Below are 20,316 nucleotides of genomic sequence, written 5' to 3'. Positions count from 1 at the left end.
GCCTTCTCAATATGCCCTCTTTCAATAAATACAGTTTTAGACTTCAGCATCCATTGCTTGTAAACTGGCGTCATATTTTTGATACTGTGGACCAGTTTTTGAAAGTTAGTATAATTTTTTGGCTAGAAATAAAACAAGCACATAGACCCTTCTAAAGACCCTCTGTTCAAGAGTGTTGGAATTCCTCCTTTTAGATACTGTCCTCTAACAAGGCTACTGTGGGATTCCCAGTCCTAATTTCAGCTCCACAGACTGTGTGCATTTGTCTGCAGCAGAGTACCTTCAGGAATACAGATGTCAAATAAGCCAAATAAGGTTTGATTTGGGAGGTTCTTGGATAATTTGGATGATAAAGGTCTCCCTAGAACTGTTTCTATCTTGCAGTGTTCATTACATCTCCCACTGATCTGAATCTTGCATTTCTCATAGATACTTACAGAATCGCTTTAGGGCTAACCAGTAGCTCTATGTATTACTGAGAGAAAGATTAGAGTGCCAAACAGAAGGCCATAGAGAGTTTTTGCTTTATATGATATGAACAGAAAACAAATTACCTATGACTAGAAAACTAAAGGAAACGTGCTTTCTTGAAACTGCTACCCTCCAAAGCTAGCACAGCTGCACTGCCAAACAACAGTTAAGAGCCAAGTGCTTTCCCTGAGTACAGAAAGCATCAACTTGGGTCTTTCTTGCCCGGCCAATAACTTACTTGATCATACTTAACCTTGAGACCACCATCCTACCGTTAAGCTTAGTCACAAATAGCCAGCAGGTTCCAGAACTCTGACTGGCATCAAGTATGCTTGGGCTCCAAGAAACCAGGATTCCTATATATTTTTTTTTGAAAAATCACTTCATACTTATTAGGGAATTTTCTTTTGTCAAATGCATTTCCATGTACAACTATGAAGTTCAGCAATTTCAAGGGGCAGCCAAGTCGACTGCAGCATTGCTGACAGAGAAGGAAGGACACGGTTTGTCAGTGGCATTACTCGGAGCAGTAATGCTGCGTTCTAGCTAGTCAAACATGAACCCACGGTACTCGACCCTGCGACACAGTGCTCACAAAGGACAGCAGCAAGCATCAACATCAGCAAATATCTTCTGAGCACCACTGATATGGAAACAAAATTTTTACAAGATGCTAGCAACAAGATTGTATTTACTAGAGACAATCCAAAATAGAAAGCTTCCCTTGTACATCCACTCATCACGATCCAGAAATAACCCTTTGGTGAGAAGTACAGTGCCGCCCTGCCTTAACTGCCAAAATGAGCTGCTGGCCCCACCTGTCATGCTGAAGCGCCCTTCCTGCACTCTGTCTGTGCATTTCCCTTGCATTCTCCTTTCTTTATATAAGTTTCAGTCATCCATAACTCAGCTCATACAGTTCATTTCCCCCTCCCCAAATACTCATATTCTTCAACTGAAATTTCTCCCTCATTTCCCTCAATGACAAGAAATCATCCACAGAACTTCTGTATTTGTATCTGTGAGGGGAAGCCATCACTTCCCTTCATCAGCTATTCTCTGTCCTCCCTCATCTTCCAACTAAAACCCACCTTACACCTAAGGTCCAATCCTGCCCCATTGTCCTGCAGTCCAATACTAACCAAGTGGGAGTTTCTCAGATGTGATGGGAACTCCTGCCTATGCCTGCCTTTCAGCTGTGTGCTACCAGGAGCAACAAGTCTCTTACCTTCTGCCTCCTTCTTCCTACCTGATGGTACTCTCAAACCGTTTACCACATCTGACTTTTTAAATAACTTTACATGGGCCTTAGTTCACTTTCATTTGGAGTTTGAACAAGCAATGTCCAGTTCTTACTGAAGTCTCTAGTAGTGTGAAATGACTGGAGGCTGCAACCATATGAAACCACTACATTTCTTGTGGTTCTCTCAACGTAGTAAGTGAGCGCAGATTGGCTGCCAATTCATCCCAGACTTACAAACCTCAGCAAATGTTCTTGTGAACTTGATCCAGCCTTCAGGTTTGTTTCATCCAGTTTCAGGTTTCATCGTGAAAACTTCACTGTGCCCTACATGCTGCCCCAATAAACAATGTCTCAAACAAAATGAGGACATAAGCAAAAATGAAGAATAGCAATGTTCAGATAGTAATGTTTTAGTTTTATACCACATGTGAGAACATGCACTGACAAGCAGTATGCAGACAATTACTGCTGTTACAAATCAAAAATTGTTCACAGTTAATGGATTTCTACTTTACTATAATATCTTTGCCAAAAAACTATTTTCAATAAATGTGGATGAAATACCTCTGTGCCTTAACTTTTTTCCTAAACACCATAATCATTTACTAAGAAACTGTAAGCCTTTTCATCACAACACACACACAAAAACCCCAGCACGCTTTTTAGTAGTTTGAGATGTGAAATAACTAACCCATCTGCTAATATTTGGCCCAGTTTTGTGAAGCCGTATTTTCTGCCTATATATTAAACATCACTGAGGTAGCAACTGCGAAGGAAAAATAATAATGAGGAAACTCTGAACATCTTTTATGATCACATGGATACAATGCCAAAATGCACTTAACTGACTAGCTCATTGAACATGTGAGATCTTTTCCTATCAATAAAAAAAAATCTTATTATACATTTGGGGAAGGATGTAGGTTGTTTTCTTATATTACATATCACACAAGCAAAATCTTGTAAAGTTTGTAGTCTGAAATAAAAACTAAATCTCTGCTATATTTAATTTTGGGGACAGTTTAATCCTTGCATAAAAATATTGTTAAAGAAAAAATAAGCTCCATAATACTAATGGTTCAAGTCATAAAAAAAACTATATAAGACACAAAATAGTCAACTCTGACCTCTCACACAGTAAGACTCTGCTGAGACTATTAAAGTTAGTCCTCATTTACACAGATGTGATTTGTAAAGGAAGTCAATCAGAAACTGTAACCAGAAGTTTCCTGCAACAGATTTAGAGGCTGATACACCTGAAGTCAACGTACCACTGCAGGGACCGGAATGGTTACTGGACTTGCCCTTAGGTCTAGCGGGAAATCATTATTTACTGAAAGGAAAATATGCTGGTTTCCAGTAGTAGTCCTATGTATGATTTCAAACTTAACTGTGCTCTAAACTTCAGCTACACTGTTCTAACTAAACCAGATAGACAAAGGTAAAATTACAGCCTTCAACAAAGACACAGCAGCATTTCACCGGCCCTTAAAATGTATGATGCAAATGACTGACTATGTGTGCAGGACCTTAGCTGCCAGTAACAGTAAATGAGGTTACACTATATGCAGCAATTAAAAAAATTAGTAGTCATCACTTATTAATTGTATTTTTCTTCTAATAGCACACAGAATAATACATTTATTTTATATTATAACACTGTAGGTTTCTACAAACACTTTTTCCAGCTTCCTACATTAAAGAGTGAACAATAAAATAATAGTCAAAGTCCGGGTGTATAAGGAATAAAAACTGTGAAAGAGAAATCATTTTGACAATGAAAATTATAAAAACTAATGGGATACATTTTCTAACTCATAGCTAATGGGAGCAGGAAACCTAACTACTCCCCCTTAATGTACTTGAAATCTCACACAAAATGTCATTTTAATGATATTCTTAGCATATGATCAGAATTATATTTAGCAAAAGATGTTTTCTCATTATTTAAAATGGTAACACCCCTAGTTTTTCTTTTTATGGAGGAGCTGCTATAATGCCACTGGGTACAAATTCAGGGCATTTCAAGGATCTCAGCATAGCTAAGAGAGAATATTTCTCCAGTCGGTCAGATCCCAAAGATCACACTAAAACCATGAGCTCAAAGTTTCAGCATTGGAAGTATTCAAATCAGGCTCTTGTATGCAAGCTCTGCAGTCAAAGTCAACATAAACCCTGATAATCACCTATATATGGGACAGAAAGTCTCCAGCTACCTCTTGCAAAAAGCATGGCCCCATTGACCTAGTTTAAACTGCCTAACAACTTTTGGTAAATAATGACCTTTTAGAAATGGCACTGTGAGCAAATGAAATAAGAAACAGCAGAAAAGGTCACAAATAAATGCAAAGACTCACTTTCTTGAATAGAGGTTTTTGTTTTTTTTTTTTAAACATCCTTTCTTCAAAGTGCTTCACATTGAAAGTTAGTGCAGGGAAGAAAATTGCTTGTTAACTTTATTTTTGTTGAAATTACTTTACATTGTATGAAGCAGCAGGGGAACCTACAACCACAAATTGTCAGGGAATGCAACACCACCAGAGGAGCTATGGGTGAACTGAATGTTAACAGGAACAATCTTGCTAGCTACGCTACAAAAGCAAGGCATAAAACCAAAAAATTCCCAGCCCCAGAGTTTTTGTGCAGGTTATAGATTCAGGACACAAGGTCAGCCCCCAACATTGATGGAGTCAAAAAAGTGTTACTTACGCAGCTGTGGAATAACCTGTCTCTTCTGCACCTGCATCCAGAATGCCCCTTCATCAACTTGTAAGGAAAGACCAATATTATAAGCAAAGCTTGGGCTCTGCTCTACTCCAGGCCAATACTCCACTAGCACTGCCCAGCCAGCAGCAGAGAGGGAAATAAGAAAGAGCAGCAGAAGCCAGAAGAGGCTGGAGGCAGGAGGAACACAGAAGATAGCAGTAGCAAGAGTTGGCTAGAAAGTTTTAGGGACCCTTGAGCTTTGCTGTTAGATATAAAACAGGCAGCAGGCCGTATCATGACAGTTTCATTAGAACTGCAGATTAACACATCTGACGTTAAGAAAGACCAGAAAAAGACTGTACAAACGGGAAGTCAGAAGGACAACAAAAAAGCAACACCCTCAAAACACAAACTGAATCTCAGTCTAAGACCATTAAAAGAAAATCAGAGGAAAATTACTCAAACCTTTACTATTGTCTGTAGTATACCACAGCAGCAGCTACCAAAGAAATATAATGCTGTACTGAAAAAGAAAGGTCACCTATTACAGGAGAGAGAGGCTGGCATGGGCTGTGATGCAAACTTAGGGTGATGAGGCCAGTCTAGCCAAAATACCTCTCCATGGTGGTACACGTGGCAATTCCACAGCTGTAGAGTATACCCTAATTTACATCTACCTCCTTCCCTGTTATGGTGTCTTTAGCGTAATTACACAAGGTCCTCTAATTAGAAATGAAATGACTAGATATTATTAAACTGCAGTGCAAGGCAAACCCACAACGGTGTCTCTGCAGATCAAGGACAAATCAGCAGTGTCTACACCAAACTGTAATTTCATCTACAAAATTGTTGCTGTCTCTGCCTCTAATCCTTATGTGACACTTTTGGAAAGAAAAAAAAAACCCAACAACAACAAAGAAAAAAAAAAGCTTTCTCAATTCTCTGGGAAATAAGAACAAGAAATCTAGTGTCCTTAATTAATTGCTTCAGGGAAACCAGGATTTTAGAAGTATTAAATCAGCCTGGTTAACTGTACTATAGCTGAGCCAAGTTAATTAAATAAAGTCTCCTTTCAATAGTGTTTGCTTGCGGAACCAAGCTATTTGTCTAACTGTTTCAGGCCACCTAAATCCCACATAGGTCACTTAGACAATGTATAATTCCCACATACGAAACAACTATTGTTAAAATGCATTGAATTAGATTTTAGAGTTAGACTTTGAGAACTCAAGAGTACATAACTGTCCACCTGTATTCACAAACACTTTTGATAGTGCTACTTGCATGTCACAAGTGGCCCATGTATGTACACCTGAGTATACATGTGTAGGTCCATTTGAAAATTTCAACTGCAGTACCTAAATATTGCTCTGTATAGATTTCAGCTCTGGGAGCATATTTCTACTTTGCCATGCAGATTGTTCACTTTTACAGTCTTGAAGTGTGCTGGGGTGTGGACAAGAGGCTTTAAAAAAATTCAACAAGGGCAAGATCAGAGCAATCAATACTCTGGTTTTGCTTTCATGAAAAAAGGAAGTGCCATGATTTTACATGCATCTCAACTCTGTGGAAAAACTCTTTTTTGATCAGGTTATGGCATACTATCTTACCAAAAATAACTAGACCAAAAAAAGTTTTTTCATAGATGGCGTGCCAGGCCTTCCTCCTCTTAGCATCAACAGCACCTTGACATTCATGAGACCAGCTCCAAATAAAGTCAATTAAAATTCAATCATATAGAAGCCTTTCTTATATCTGTGTTCTGACCACATTAAACATTCCTTTACTGTGAACATACTATCAAGGCAGTCAAGCTTCGCTAATTCCTTGTCATAAAATATATTCTCATTGCCTTCTCTTTTCCTCTAACATTAGCATCCATCAGTTGCTTTCAGTTGACTTCAGTTTTAACCTTTTGTTTTGTATTTTCGTGGCATCAAGCCCACTGGGATTCTAGTCTACAACAAAGGTTTCTTGGAGCTATATATTAAAGGTGTTTGGTGCCTGTTAAAGCCTCTGCTTTTCTAGTCATAGACCTCAGAGAACCATCTGGCAGCTCATTTAGCTGAAGGCCTGCAAACTCCCTCTTTGACATAAGGGAAGAAGCCAACTCTGTCAAGCTCTACACCTGGTCTGCATTTCTCGGGACACGAGAGAGCGTTGCAGAGGAAGCAGCAGGGTAATGAATGAATCCTTGCACGATACGCAAACTTTCTTCCTGGCTTGAAGTCAAATTGAGAGGTCATTCCCAACTCCAAAAATATTTAATGAAAATTAAGGCTGAAACCAAGCATTTGGAGTAGATCTTATGTAGTGGAAGATGACATCAATATCCCTTCCTCATGAGCCAAGTTCTCTGACACTGAGTATATTCTCTCATGTGCACATAATCTCTAGTCTAGGCTGTCCTAAAGCATGACATGGACAGCCCCTGCATGCAACCTGCAAACTGCAGCCATACTTCTGAATGTCTACAAGAAGATGCAAAGACATACACTGTGTTACAACTGAGTTTGGCTATATGGCACTAATGCTGAGAGTCCCCCTCCCTCATTAAATACTAACAAGACTGAGAATGCTATAAAAAAGAGTCCTCACTAGGAAGTGTCATATGCAAAAATAAGAATGGATGGAGAGAAGAGGGAAATATTAAGTGCCCATAGACACTTCAGGAATTATTCAGGAATGTATTTGTTACATTTCAGTAAATTACATATTAGTGCATTAGTGCAACGTACTAGCATATCTAAACCTAATATATGAAATGTATAATATATGCAACAATTTGTACTTTGAACAACTAAATTTACTTGAAAATCTCATTTTTAATCTTACTGCACACTGATCCCCTACATGACTTTTCACAACAAAACCTGAATAGGCAGCATTATCATAAAGCAGATATTTTTAAATAAATCAATAAAATTATTAATAGAAGTAGAGCTACTGTACAAAATACAAGTTACTTATCACTTTATATAGTGAGCAATTTTTTTTTTTTTTTTTTTTACAACAAAGTCAGGTCCCAGTCAATGCACATTACAAGGGGCTGGCCTGGATTGCCTCAGGATTCCAGGGGCAGTAAACTTCCAAATCTGTAAGTCATCATATTAAGCTAAGATGGTCAGGACTAGCTTGTAGCAAAATACAGGACAGAAAAGTGCTTTCCTAGAGAATTATCTATGCAGTCCGTAATTTCCCCTTGTGTGTGTGTCATGTTTTGTTGCTGTTGTTGATGGTGTTTTAAGCAACCAACCAAAACAAAACAAAATGAAACACCTCGCATCAGGATGAGAGTTGCATACAGCAGCCATTTCCATGGCTGATAAAGACAGGAAGAACAGATGCAGTTTTCAGCCATTTTATCTCAGACAAAAGCACACTAAATTTACAGTAAATGTAAAACCTTGTATCGTCCTTCACTCTGAAATCGAAGTAAAAGAAAGTTTCCACAAATACTTCTTTCTGCAGAGGATATGAAACTGGCACATTAGTGTCTTTTCAAAATAGCTTCATGAGTACATTAAATAACGTGAGTTCATTATTTATATTGCAATTATGACATTATTACACCACAGTGTAATATGAATAAGGGCCCCATTAAGCTAACATATGAAGAAATGGTATTGAGGGAGTTAATACCCCACAGACCTGACAATTTTCACACGGTAAACACGGTCCTCCTGAAAGCGCTACTGCTCTGCTCACAGTCAAATTTAAACATGCTTATTTTAAGAATCAAGAAAGGAAATGTTTTCATTTTGACTGGGAGGGAAACTGAAGAATTTCTCCTCTCCTCCCTCAAAATGAAGTGACCTGTGCAAGGGTAAATGGAAAATACACGCACGAAGCTGGGAACTGAAATGGAACCTGCCAAGACAAATCCAGTGCCAAAAGCACAAGATGACTTTTTCCCTCAGTTTTGGCATGCCATATTGACAAAAGATGAAGAAAATACTGATAGAGACAAGAATCCTGGAAATCTTGAGCGGATTATATACTGATGGCTGTAGTGTTTAAACTACACTACACACACATACAGGTGTGTACACACACACTCACAAGGAGTGATGCTAACTTGACTACTTTTCTTTCATCTGAGATTTTTGTGTGCAACAGAATTCACGAGATGGATCTTTTTTTCCCATCTCTGAGTTTTCCATATGAACATTGCCTAGAGGAAAGCTGGTCACCTCTCAATTAATAACAAAAACCAACTCAACAACTAGAACACATTCTTTCAGTGCCCTACACATTTCAATTCATCTTGTAACTTTTATTTCAGGGCATGGCATTTGGGCTTTTCCTTAAAATGCCAATCTACTTTTTGATCTTTACTGCTGACATGAAATAAAAGAGCTGTACATTATATAAATCTTCAGTTTCATTTAGCTTGAAACTGATAAAAAGAGAAAGAGAAAAAGCCAAATGCGTAAATCCTTCCAAACCAAAAGGCATTCCCCTTACCCTAAATAAAAATCATTTCTGCACATCTTGTTTGAATTATCATCTGAAGTTTGTCTTGTTCCATCTCCAGAACAAGTCAAATAGCAGAGCATAAAGATATGCGTACATGAATAAAAACACATGACCAACTTGGTTGCTGCAAACATTAAAAATATGCCGAGACAGAAAAATATTCTCTGTCAGTTGACATGTTACTTTGATCCCTTTGTTTCTGTATTCTGTCACAAGTATTCAGTCCAGCGGCTACTGGAAGCATCGGCATGCATCTTCAATGCAATGAGAATCAACAGCCTGAGGGAATCACTGCACCTTACCAGAGCCATGATACTTAATACAAATAAGACAGTATTATGCTACAGGAAAAAAAAAAAAAGTTAATTTTTAGCACAAAGGGCAAAACTTGTGGTACTAAGTACTATAAAATGTATCCAATACATGTACAGGTGGTACAGCAACTGAAAGTTTATCAGATTCACTCGCTCTGATTTTTTTTTTTGCACAAAAACAAGTCTTGGGCAGGATTCATAAAAGAGAAAATTTTCCTACCTCTACCCTTTTTCTTCTGAATCATGGTGAGAATTATGACAGTTTATGCTGTACTGAACAAAATGCTGGAAATTTTCTTTTAATTACTTCCATTTTTTTAAATTACTTTTTCATCCAAAAAGTCAAATTTACAGTTTAAAATTTCAGATTAAAATCAGTTTTTAAGTGTTTTTATATATTTCCTTGCTGCATGCCTCCATACATCCAGAAAACACCACCAATAATACCTGCAAAGTTGAAATCTCAGGCGTGATTTAAAAAGACTTGATTTAAAGTCTGTTCTCCTGCTTAACAGGTGAATGCTGCAGTGATTACTTATTTTAGAGCAAGAACGCTCACTATTTCAGTTGTTTCATTTTTTCATATGCTTTCTGAAAAAGCATCCACTAAGATAGCAAGCAAGGAAAACCACAAACTTACTGCTCTCCAACCTCATGATTTTTACAGTTTCTCTATTCCAAATTGTGTTCCAACAGACATTCAAATGAATGTACAAGGAAATAAGAGGAAAAGAGGAGAAACGATGTCCTACCTCAAGACAGTCACTGACCTCATGAATAAAACACTCTCAAGAGATCAGCAAGTAGGAAACTGAGTCTTGGTCTTCCACACATTATGCAAACAATTTAATGCTCATGCTGTAAGGACACAATACTACCACTTTTGTGGAAAAACAAAACAAAACAAAAAACCAACCCTAAACCTCCAAACTACCTTGCATTTAAATATTTCATACTTTCATTCCAACAGTAAAACTGGAAAAATAAGAGACAGATCTCATTTTGAATTGATCAAATGGAGTTGGTTCTGAACATCGGCTGCAGCAGTTCTTTTGACTTAGGGGAGTTCTCCCTGCTTGCCTCAAGAGCGCCCAGTGCAGCAGGTGCCACCCGGGCCAGACCTGGCCCAGCGGGTGTTCCCGTTCAACTTGCTCCTCTTCTGACCAGAGCCAGGACTGCCCTACGCTCCTCTGCAACAACCCTGCCCCCGCGGCAGAAAGCCAACTTCATCCACCCACTACCTCGCTGAAGAGGCCACAAAATAAAAACAAACAAAAAAAAAAATCCAAACACCACAAAACAGAAAGGGTCAATCATGGAAGCAGTGTTTCTTTTTGGTTGCTATTCCTTAAGAGAGAAGTGATTCTGTCAGAACCACCCTCCAGAAATCCCTACTGTGGCATTTAACTAATAACACCAGCAAACACCATTTGGTTTGTCAGAAGCCTGTCCGATATACATAAACCAATCCCACCTGAAAAGAGTAGACAGCATTTTTACTACAGGTTAGCCAATTAAAGCTTGAGACAACCAATATTTAAAGGCACATTGTACCAGATAATGTTTGTCTAAAAGAAACCATTTGTGTAGTAATGAGCATCACATTACTCAAAAGAAGCTCAGTATTAATAAATTAGATCTGGAATAAAACTCTGGAAATAGTTATTAGAACATCTCTAACCAATTAGGAAAATGCAAAGCATTTGATTAGCTGTGAGTATAAATAATTGTGATAGATTCATAATTTCATAGTATATATGAAAATGTTTTCCAAATTACATGCTATTCAATAAAAGAAATACTTTAGAAACCCATGCATTTTACTAGAAAGCCTATTCTGGGTCAAGTTCAGTAACCTTGAAGCAGTTTTTGCCTTGTTTTCAAGAGAAAACAATTTTCCCTTGAAGCTCATCAGTAAAAGCTATCTTCAGGATTTGGCCTTTTGCTATCCCTGCTCTCAATAAGCCTGAGAAAGATCATTCCTCTACAAGCCTAACCCCTCACCCCCCCCAGGCTTTCTCCTAGCACCATTATCCCATAAAAAAATAAAACCAATAACCCAAATAACAAACTGACTAAAAATAAGTTGCCCTCCTTTTCCAAGATTTGGGGGTTTTTTCCTCTAGAAAATTTAAATATTGATTCAGAAAGAAGGGCAGAATTTGTTCAAGAACCTGAACAAGGCATGGATGGGGGGTAGGGATCACCAGCTGGTATCAGAAGAACAAAGAAGTTAAGTTGTAGGGAAAAATCTGAAACATGAGATAAAATACAATTTATTTACCCATTGTCATCACTATTGCTCAGGATAGCTAGTCATTCAAAATAGTTACAGTAGTTTTGAGCAAAACCACATCAATGAAATAAACTATTTTAGTAGAGTGTTGAGGTATAATAAGGTATCACCGTACCAGATGTGTATAATCATGACACTGCTAATGCATTGGTAATACTGATTTGTGGTGGAAGGGAAGCTGTATAGCATGGTCGAGAGATTTGAGCTGCCACTGAGAAGATGCTCTGCAGAGCCTTTTGGTGGCATACACTGTTACTGGGTATTATCTCTGAGAGGTTACAGTCTTTTATCAGCCTTTTTATTTAACAACTGCTGGTAACCTACCCCAGAAAAATCTATCATAGCAGAACACAGGAAAAAATCCACTGTGTTGAAAAAGTTGAAGATCTTGCTAGGTAGCTTTAACATAAATCCCTATACTTACTGAATGGCATATTTACAGCTATAACTAAATGCATACACAGAATCGACTGTCAGAGGAAATCCATTAAACGCACTGCATAATATATCCCCAGTGACGGAATGGATGTGAATGCAAGTGACTGACAGCAAACGGGAACTGCCTGTTTAGAGCGGAATAAGAAGCACTTGAAATTTCTACCCAGCACTGAGCATAGTAACTTCACAAAAAGGTGAAGTCCACTGCCAAAGAAATACAGGACCAGCAAGTACCATGTGGCTTGGATGCTCTGTTAAGAAACCGCAGACATAGTCAAAGACCAATGCCTCCAAATCCAAAACATTCTTCATGTTATTCCATTAGTAACATACTATATATTAAATATATCACTACCAAAAGACTTACCACTTTTGAAAATAACTTTCAAATGAGCATTAAATCCTATGGCATTAGCTATTAATTTTACTTCTGGAAAAACAATTAATAGCAGAACCAAAATTAGCGAGCTAGACAAGACACAGGGACAGTTTGCAGTGGTTAGAATTTTATATGCAATTAATTCTTTTCACAAATGCGTATGTTCATAGAAATCACCAATTTTACTTCCAATAGTATTAAAAAGGAAGCCAAATTGGGTAATTTGTTTTTGAGAAGTCAATAGCCATTGAGAGGAAAGGGAAATGGGAGAAGTCTAGAGCCTACTGTACTTTGTAATGGCAACAGTGAGGCAAAATCTTGCTAGTTAAAAATAAAAGGGGGAGGGAGGAGCAAAAATGTCAAGAGTGGCTCAGAGATGTGCTTCCACAATAACAGGAATTTAAACAAAACAAACAAAAAGGACAATCTATTCGCCCAAGAATGACATTCAGTTTTGATCACAGGCCTTATTCATGTTCCAGTTTGCACAGGAATAAACTTTAAAGACATCCAACAGCCTCATTCATCAGACAGCCCACAAACAACACTAAGACTGTTCATCTTAGTAGGCTGTAAATGCTTTCAAGACTGATGTTAAAAAAGCTATTTTATTAAAATCTTTATTGTATTATCTAGTGAATGGAAAACCACTATTAAAAAAAGCAAAGGTTAATGTAGACTAAAAGTATTTTGGTAGCTTTTGAAACCTGATTTTAAGATTGTTTTAATCTTTTCTTACATTTCCCCAATACAAGTATTATGTGATTTGCAATAGAAACACTATACAATTCACACAGTTTAGTTTCAGTTTACTCCAATAACTTATGTCTTCTTTCTACTGCTGATACGTATCATCTCAAAGAAAAAAAAATACCTCCTTTATACGATAACGAGGGGAAAATTCTTTACAATTAAGTGTTGAAATCAAAGCTTTTTTTTAATCCCCTAATTAGTATCACCTTTTTAGGTGCAAAAAATATTTGTATGCCTCTCTTGTCTTTTCACATGTGCTAATAATGCTGGGAGTTTTGTTTTGTTTTTAAAGAAAATATCGCGAACTTAAGAAGCATCTCCACTGAAGTCCCAGACCAACAGTCTCAAAGCACTCACAGCACTATGTAGGTGAGGATGTTCCAATAAAGACCAAGCAAAATTCCTAACAATGGTAATTAACCTAAAGCTATAAACACAAGCTATAAGCAATGTAAATTACTGCCAGAAATCATTGCAATTCAGTGCAATAAGAAACAGGTGTCTTTATCTCTATACAAAGGGAACATCTCTAAGAAGTGTTGGAGGATGTTGCAAATGAGCACTCAGGCCAACTGCTCCTGACAGATCACAGACAGAATCCCATTCACGCAGTAGCACTGTTGAACACTTTGCAAACAAATTGTATTTATAGGATGGAAGCAGATGAATGGCATCTGCTTTGGCAGTAGCGTACCTTACTGATTCCAATTCTGACTTCTAAAAAAGTGAAGAGCAAAGTAAATAGGAGACAATCATCAATACTGGCAACTGCACTAAACTGAGAAAAGGATTTGCTGCACTTCTATCAGTCACTGGTACAAGTGTTTGATGTAGAGATCATAAAGCATTATGAGCTATAATTTATATTTTGTCCATTGGTTTAAAAAGGAATGTTATCTGCCTGCATGAGGATCACACACTATGGAAGCTCCATCTGTATGTAGTTACTGAAGACTGTAATTGCAGTAAATCTTCAGCAGAGAAAGAGACTGAGCCTTATCGATTCAGATGTCCACAATTTGAAGGCTGTTTCACAACTTAAGGGCATATATAGTATTGCCATATTAATATGCCTGAGAAAATCTGCGAGTTGACAGGAAATGAAAACAAGAGTATGTTTCAAATAGGAAACAAAAATTCCTGTACCCTTTTGTCCCTACTATCTGCTTTACTGATACTTTATCCTCTCAGTTATCAAACCAGACAACGCAGACTTAGGTTGTTTTGTTTTAGTGTATAATGGCCACTATGCAATAGGGCAAAGGGCAGAGCATGAAGCATATCTATCTAATCATTCTATTTTTTTTCTACCACAACATATGTTAAGTATCTTATCATACAATTTGACAGTTGCTGAAAATCAGAAGTCCCTATTTTCCCGGGCTCCATGAGAACGCATGGCCCACACAGAACATGCTGAATGCACAAACCTGCAAAGGAAGATTGTTTTAAGGTCTGGAACTCACAGCAGGAACCAAGCTAAGTTCTGTTCTACTTGGAAACCATAAAAGCATGGGTTTAAAAAAAGTGCAGCAGTATCTGGTGTTTGATATTTAACAGTATCTGGTGTTTGATATTTAACAATATGCAACATGTTTATGACATGTATTAGGCTACAAAATCTGAGTTCATAGCCTGGGACAACAAAGCAGAACTCAAGCACTGGCATACGTAGTGGGAAACAGAAAGGCATGTCTCATAGTGTAATGGATATTGCTGCTCCCTCAAGAGCTCTAGCTGTGTAGAGCAGGTGGTTCAATGAAAGACATCAGCACTTCAGAAAAAATTAAAATACCATTAAAAGAGCAATTAAATAGCAGCAGGCTGGTTTAAATAAAACGAGTCGATTAAGGTTTTGTTTGTTTGTGGGGTTTTTTTGGTTTTGAGGTTTTTTGTTTTTGTTTTTGTTTTGTTTTTTTAAAGAACTCAAGTCAATTCCACAAAATTGTTTCTCAAAATCAAAAGGGGAAGAAAGTTCGGGCAAAATACATAGTGACTAACCAGAACCGCTTCAGTCACACAGAACTCAACTAAAAAGGGCACCAAAATCTTGAAATGTAGACAAGGTATCACTGTGAAACTACTTTAAAAGCAGTTTGTTTTCCAATTCTGAACCAAGCAATCAAATCCTGCAGCTCTTTCTGTGGTCTTACATCAGTTTTTCCCGAATTTTTAAAAAGCTTTCCTCTCCTTCATATCAAGCAAAATAATCACAGAAGCAACAACAGAAAACACCCAAGTATATAATGGAAAGAGGGAAACATACCAACATACATGATAACATACCAAGCCCTCCTATTGCCAAAAAAAAAAAAAAGAAGAAATTACACGTGAAATGGGATCAACAGAAAGCAATGTTAAAAAGGGTTGTGTTAATTTCAAAATATGCTATGAGACTGTCTCCAGGAAAAACAACAGTTACTTGCCAAATAGGAAATCATGTCAATACTAGCTATTCTCGACCATACATAGTCCCATGGAGCGGAGAAAATTTAGTCACTTAACCAAGCGAACATCAGTTCGTACTTCCATACCTCAAAATCATTTTCTTGCTCACTGGCACTCTTTCTCTACAGCAGATATTACACAAAGCCAGTTGTGGATTCTGTGTTTTTGAAAGTCTTCTTTTCATTTTTAACATGAAGTAGAATTAAAATAAAAAATTTTATTTTATGTATGACCCATGGAAGTTCAAATTAATTCAGTTTATCCTGAGTTAAATTTGTGTTAATCTTCCAGGCTTGCGAGTTTCTGTCTCATCCTGTAGAGAACAAAGATACAAAAGGATATTGGCATTCCATGCATAAAAGCCAATAATCCCATAGAGAATAGTTTTCATATAGATGCATTTCCAAAAAGCAACTGACTATAACTTTCAACCATAGTACATCTGATCAAAAAATAATATGTAAAGGAAGGCAAAATAACCCTAGAATAGCAACACGTTGATTTACCTACAACAGGAAAAAAGATTTTAAATGAGAAATTACATTTCAAGTACAATGTTTATTTAGGATTAAAACATGGCTTGGCAAAAAAAAACCCAAACCAAACCAAAATACCAAAAACTGAAGAAGAAGCATTGTTCCACAAAAAAACTCTCTCCTGTTATGCTACGTGAAGTACAAGAAAGTGGAAAAAAAATCAACAAAGACAAATTAACCCATTTTGCAAAAGAGTTAGCTTCAATACAAAAGGCCAAAGCCTCTTCCCCAAGGGACCTGAACAGTAAACTAAGAAGCTGCTTGTGCCCTCTATAATAGTGATAAAGAATTTAGTCAGGTTTTAATTCAACTGTCTTTCCAAAACAGGTATCACCACAGTGTCATAAAACATGAAACAAATAAAACGGAATTAATACATGGGAATACCATTCTGGTATATGCATTTATACACAGGTTGTGCAAACTATTATCAGCTAAACCTGAAAAAAAAGCACACTTACCTGTTAATGTAACTTAGAGCAACGTATGTTGGCTGTTGAAGTTCTTGTTTCTCTAATACACGTGGGTCTGTATCTGCAAAAAATAAAAATAAATAAATATATCTGAGGTTTTGGTGTTTATACTGAAAAATATGGGACTGTATACTGCAAAGTAACTGAAGTTGAGACAAGAGAAAATAGCTCAGCCCAGTTTATCCTTACAGAGTATGCTTAACAGCACAATCATTTATTCATTCATTCATAAACACAGTATTGCATTACTTTACACAGGAATTTCAAACATCAGCAGTGATATAATTTCCAGCTGTCCCATCAACTTTGACAATCTCTCTCATACATATTAGTTTTTGCTGCTTTCCATGATTTACAGTGGTAAAGAATCAAGCTTTCTTCTTTTTTAATGTAGCTATTTCTAAATTTGGTCAACACATTCTGAGACCTTTCAAGACCAACTAAATCTCTTCGGCTGGGAATTTGATACTTTTCTTCTGCATCTCAGTTTGGCTTCCTCCCTTCTCTAGGGCTTATTTTCTGAAGCTCTCAATCAGAAAAGTCATACAAAAATGCACTTGAAGCAAAATGCCTGCCCAGCAGAGCATTGCTCACTGAATGCCCGGAAGCAAACATCACCCAGTTCCCTCTAGTACCAACTTTCTCATTCAAGTGAAAGAACATGCTTTAAATCACTACTTTCATCATCCCTTCTCAGTTAAGTTTTGCTTTTATCTAACCAAAGAAGTAGTCCTAATTTAAATTCCTGGAACCAAAACCAGGGGCATATACCCATATTTTTAAGTAGCTTTTTATACAAAAAATAGGATTATCTTGGGGTTCCAAATACAATGTTGCTCCACATTACAGAAATGCACCTTTAGGAGTTAACTATAAACAGTTTTCAAAAGCTCCCAATGGAAAATGTGTATCATGCATGTGCATATTACTATACAGTCATTAACAACATATTTTATGCATGACTTTAAAAGAAGTGCGGGTGCAACTTTTGCTTTTTAACTATAAAGAATAAAAAAGACTCTTCTTAATAAATGGTTCCCTATAGCACTATGGCTATCCATCTTTTATTTCTGAGATAGCATCTGCTTTGAGTTGGGGGTGAGGGGGGTACAAGTTAAAACAACCCAAGAACAAACCAACAAGCAAAAACCCCACAGTCAGACCATATTTTAGACTCCTCTGGCTTATTCCTACAACTTTACCTAATGCTAATGGTCAAAAGCTGATAGCCACATTTGTTCGACCTCATCAGTTGCTTTAAAGAACAAAACAAAAACCTCAGCCAATTATTATGGAATCTGTCTCTGCTGCCCTACCTTAAAGAAGATTTTGCGCTGAGGTGAATGGGGAGTCAGCTGGAGGCAGGTGCAGGAGTCTCAGTACTGCCCTAAACAGCTCATGTGTTTATTCGGGGAGCAGAGAATTCCCTCCAGCTCCACACAAAGCTCAGACTGATTCTAATCTTCCTTCCTCCATTTGTTCCCATGAAGCTCAGACTCCAGGATTTGTTAACATGCCTTATCAATATGCCCATAAAGAGATAAATACCTTTAAGGAAGTTCAGAGAACAGCGATAAAAGTACAAGTGCCAAGACAACCGACAACCCAAAGTGCCAAGACATCTGACAACCCAAAGCCTATTATCCTTAAAAGGCGCAGACCTTTCCCGTGCCCGAGGAAATTCTGTAGCAATTACAAGCACACCACGCTCTGTGTTAAGCTAACTACAGATAGCAAAGCATCAGCTATCTTTTGCGTTATCTTTGTAATTCATTTCTCTGAGGAAGCTAGGCTCACACAACAGAAAGATCTTTTACTTGTCTTTGTTTCTACAAAACTCGCAGTCATTTAGCAGGCCAAGCATACAACATCCGTCACGGTGAACTGTTAGATTTACATTGCTGTGGTGCAAGGCCTGCCATGAAACTGCCTTGATACAGAAAGTCTGCAGAGCATTAATCCCAGCTGGGACTATCTGCTTCAACCCAAGTTAAGGCATATGTGGTTAAGTGCCTATGTCTTTGCTAATCCAGTTCTTAAATGGGATTAACCTCCCTCTATAAAGAATAGTTTCTGTGACTGAATGAGACAAAGCTGGGCCTGGTTTACATCAGAGTCCTGCACAGACCTGAAGGACAGAAAGCACAAGGGAAAGCTCGAATGAAGAGTCTACCATCCTGCATGCTGGCAACTCATCCTAGCGCTAGTTGAAGATTAGCAAAGCCCATGCTTTTTGTAGGAGTATGTTATCACAGCACTGAGAAACTCGTCAGCTGGCACCAGTACAAAGAAGTGTCTCTGTGTCTTACAGACGATGCTGTCTGGCACACAGGAGGAGTGCAGCATGCACAATCTCTATCCCCCTCGCCCCCCCACCCCCAGCGTATCAAATTCCACATGCATTGCACGTCAGTTATGGCCTATCCCCCAACCCACTGGAAAACGATCCAGGAGGGGGTCAAGAAAATCTTGTATGAACTTAGCACTCAAAATGCTTCACACATTTTTCTTCCTGATGCAACCACCTTTTGGACTGCCAGTCCTGAGAATGTTGCATTCACTTTTGCGCTGCAACAGGGAGTCATATAACACCCTCCGGTGTTAATTCTCTTCCCCAGCTATAATAACCTGTCTCCCTTGCTGGTATTGCTTGCTCCTTCTTTGCTCCTGGTCCACAGCCCCATAACAGCCCACACTGCGTGCAGGCCAATTCAGTCCCAGGCCCCTTTCTCAGGTGGGTCAAGCGGACTCTCTCCTCCGTGAGAGGAAACACAGACCCATACGCACCACCACCCCTGCCCTCCCAGCATCGCACTGTCAAAGGCTCTCTGGTGGCCTGCAACGCAGCCTCCTCACTGTCGCAGGCACTGGAACCGAGAGGAAAAAAGAAAGCACAGAAACGACACAGAAGCAGTTATACTTTGGGGCCAGCGCATGGCACTGAGAGAAGAGCAGCAGGGGCACTAGCATGGCCAACCTGCGCCACGCGTGCCAGCTGCACCAGGCCTGGATGGGGCCTTCCCCCGAGGACAGCACGCAGGCAGCACCACCTCACCCATCTAAAAGGTGCAAAGGATTTCTATCAAGCTTTAAAACCACTTTTGCTTTTTCAACTTTTAGAAATAAAGAAGGGTTCCAGCTTTAACAGCAAAAGGCAGTAAAGATGATCAAACGGGCATTCATTTTTCAAACTTGGTGTCCTCAAAAATTTCAGTGGGCGCTAACGAAAGCTCCATTTGCTTTTCTAAGTGCCTTCCTGCTCTAACAACGAGCAACTTGTTCTTGCTCAGCACCTCGCAGAGGCTCTGAGCACAGCAGTAACTCACCAGCTGCTGGGACAGATGAGGCTGCGGGGCTGTCCCTCTGCAAGGGGGAACGGCCTCACCAGTGAGAGCAGCAGCCGCTTCTGCTGCTTTCTGAGTGACTCCCTTTCTTCCCGACTGCAGCTTCCACACAGCCCTCGCAGCCCCAGCCTCTGCAGGACTTAATTTGCTCACTACAGCTTGCTTTTCTGTCACTGTCTTAAAATGTCAGCAGCTTATTCCTTCCTGCCTCACTGTGCTCTTCCTGACTTCCTCTGCTGACCCTCAGCCACTACCCTTTCCTCCCTTCAGTCCTCTCCTTCACACCTGCCCCTCACAAAACTCAATTTTTCTACTTTTCCTTCCTTGCTTGCCATTCGCTCCTGCCTTTGCTGTCAGCCAGCCTGCTTCTCTCTCCTCAAAATGTCCTGACATATAAACAAGTTAAAAATCAGAGATGTATATAACCACTTGCTCA

The 20,316-nt window shown here is 38.6% G+C and overlaps 1 protein-coding gene across 1 annotated transcript in view; it reads right to left on the bottom strand.

Annotated features, from left to right (window-relative positions):
- Positions 1-20,316, bottom strand: part of JAZF1 (JAZF zinc finger 1) — a 204,413-nt gene that overhangs the window by 77,770 nt on the left and 106,327 nt on the right. Inside the window, exon 2 of the mRNA XM_026103821.2 lies at positions 16,525-16,597. Coding sequence (XP_025959606.1) covers positions 16,525-16,597 — 73 coding nt within the window. The remainder of the gene's footprint in view (positions 1-16,524; positions 16,598-20,316) is intronic.

The sequence above is a fragment of the Dromaius novaehollandiae genome, chromosome 2 (assembly GCF_036370855.1).
Source record: "Dromaius novaehollandiae isolate bDroNov1 chromosome 2, bDroNov1.hap1, whole genome shotgun sequence".
In the NCBI taxonomy this organism is placed as follows: domain Eukaryota; kingdom Metazoa; phylum Chordata; class Aves; order Casuariiformes; family Dromaiidae; genus Dromaius; species Dromaius novaehollandiae.
This window is presented reverse-complemented; position numbering and strand designations above follow the sequence as displayed.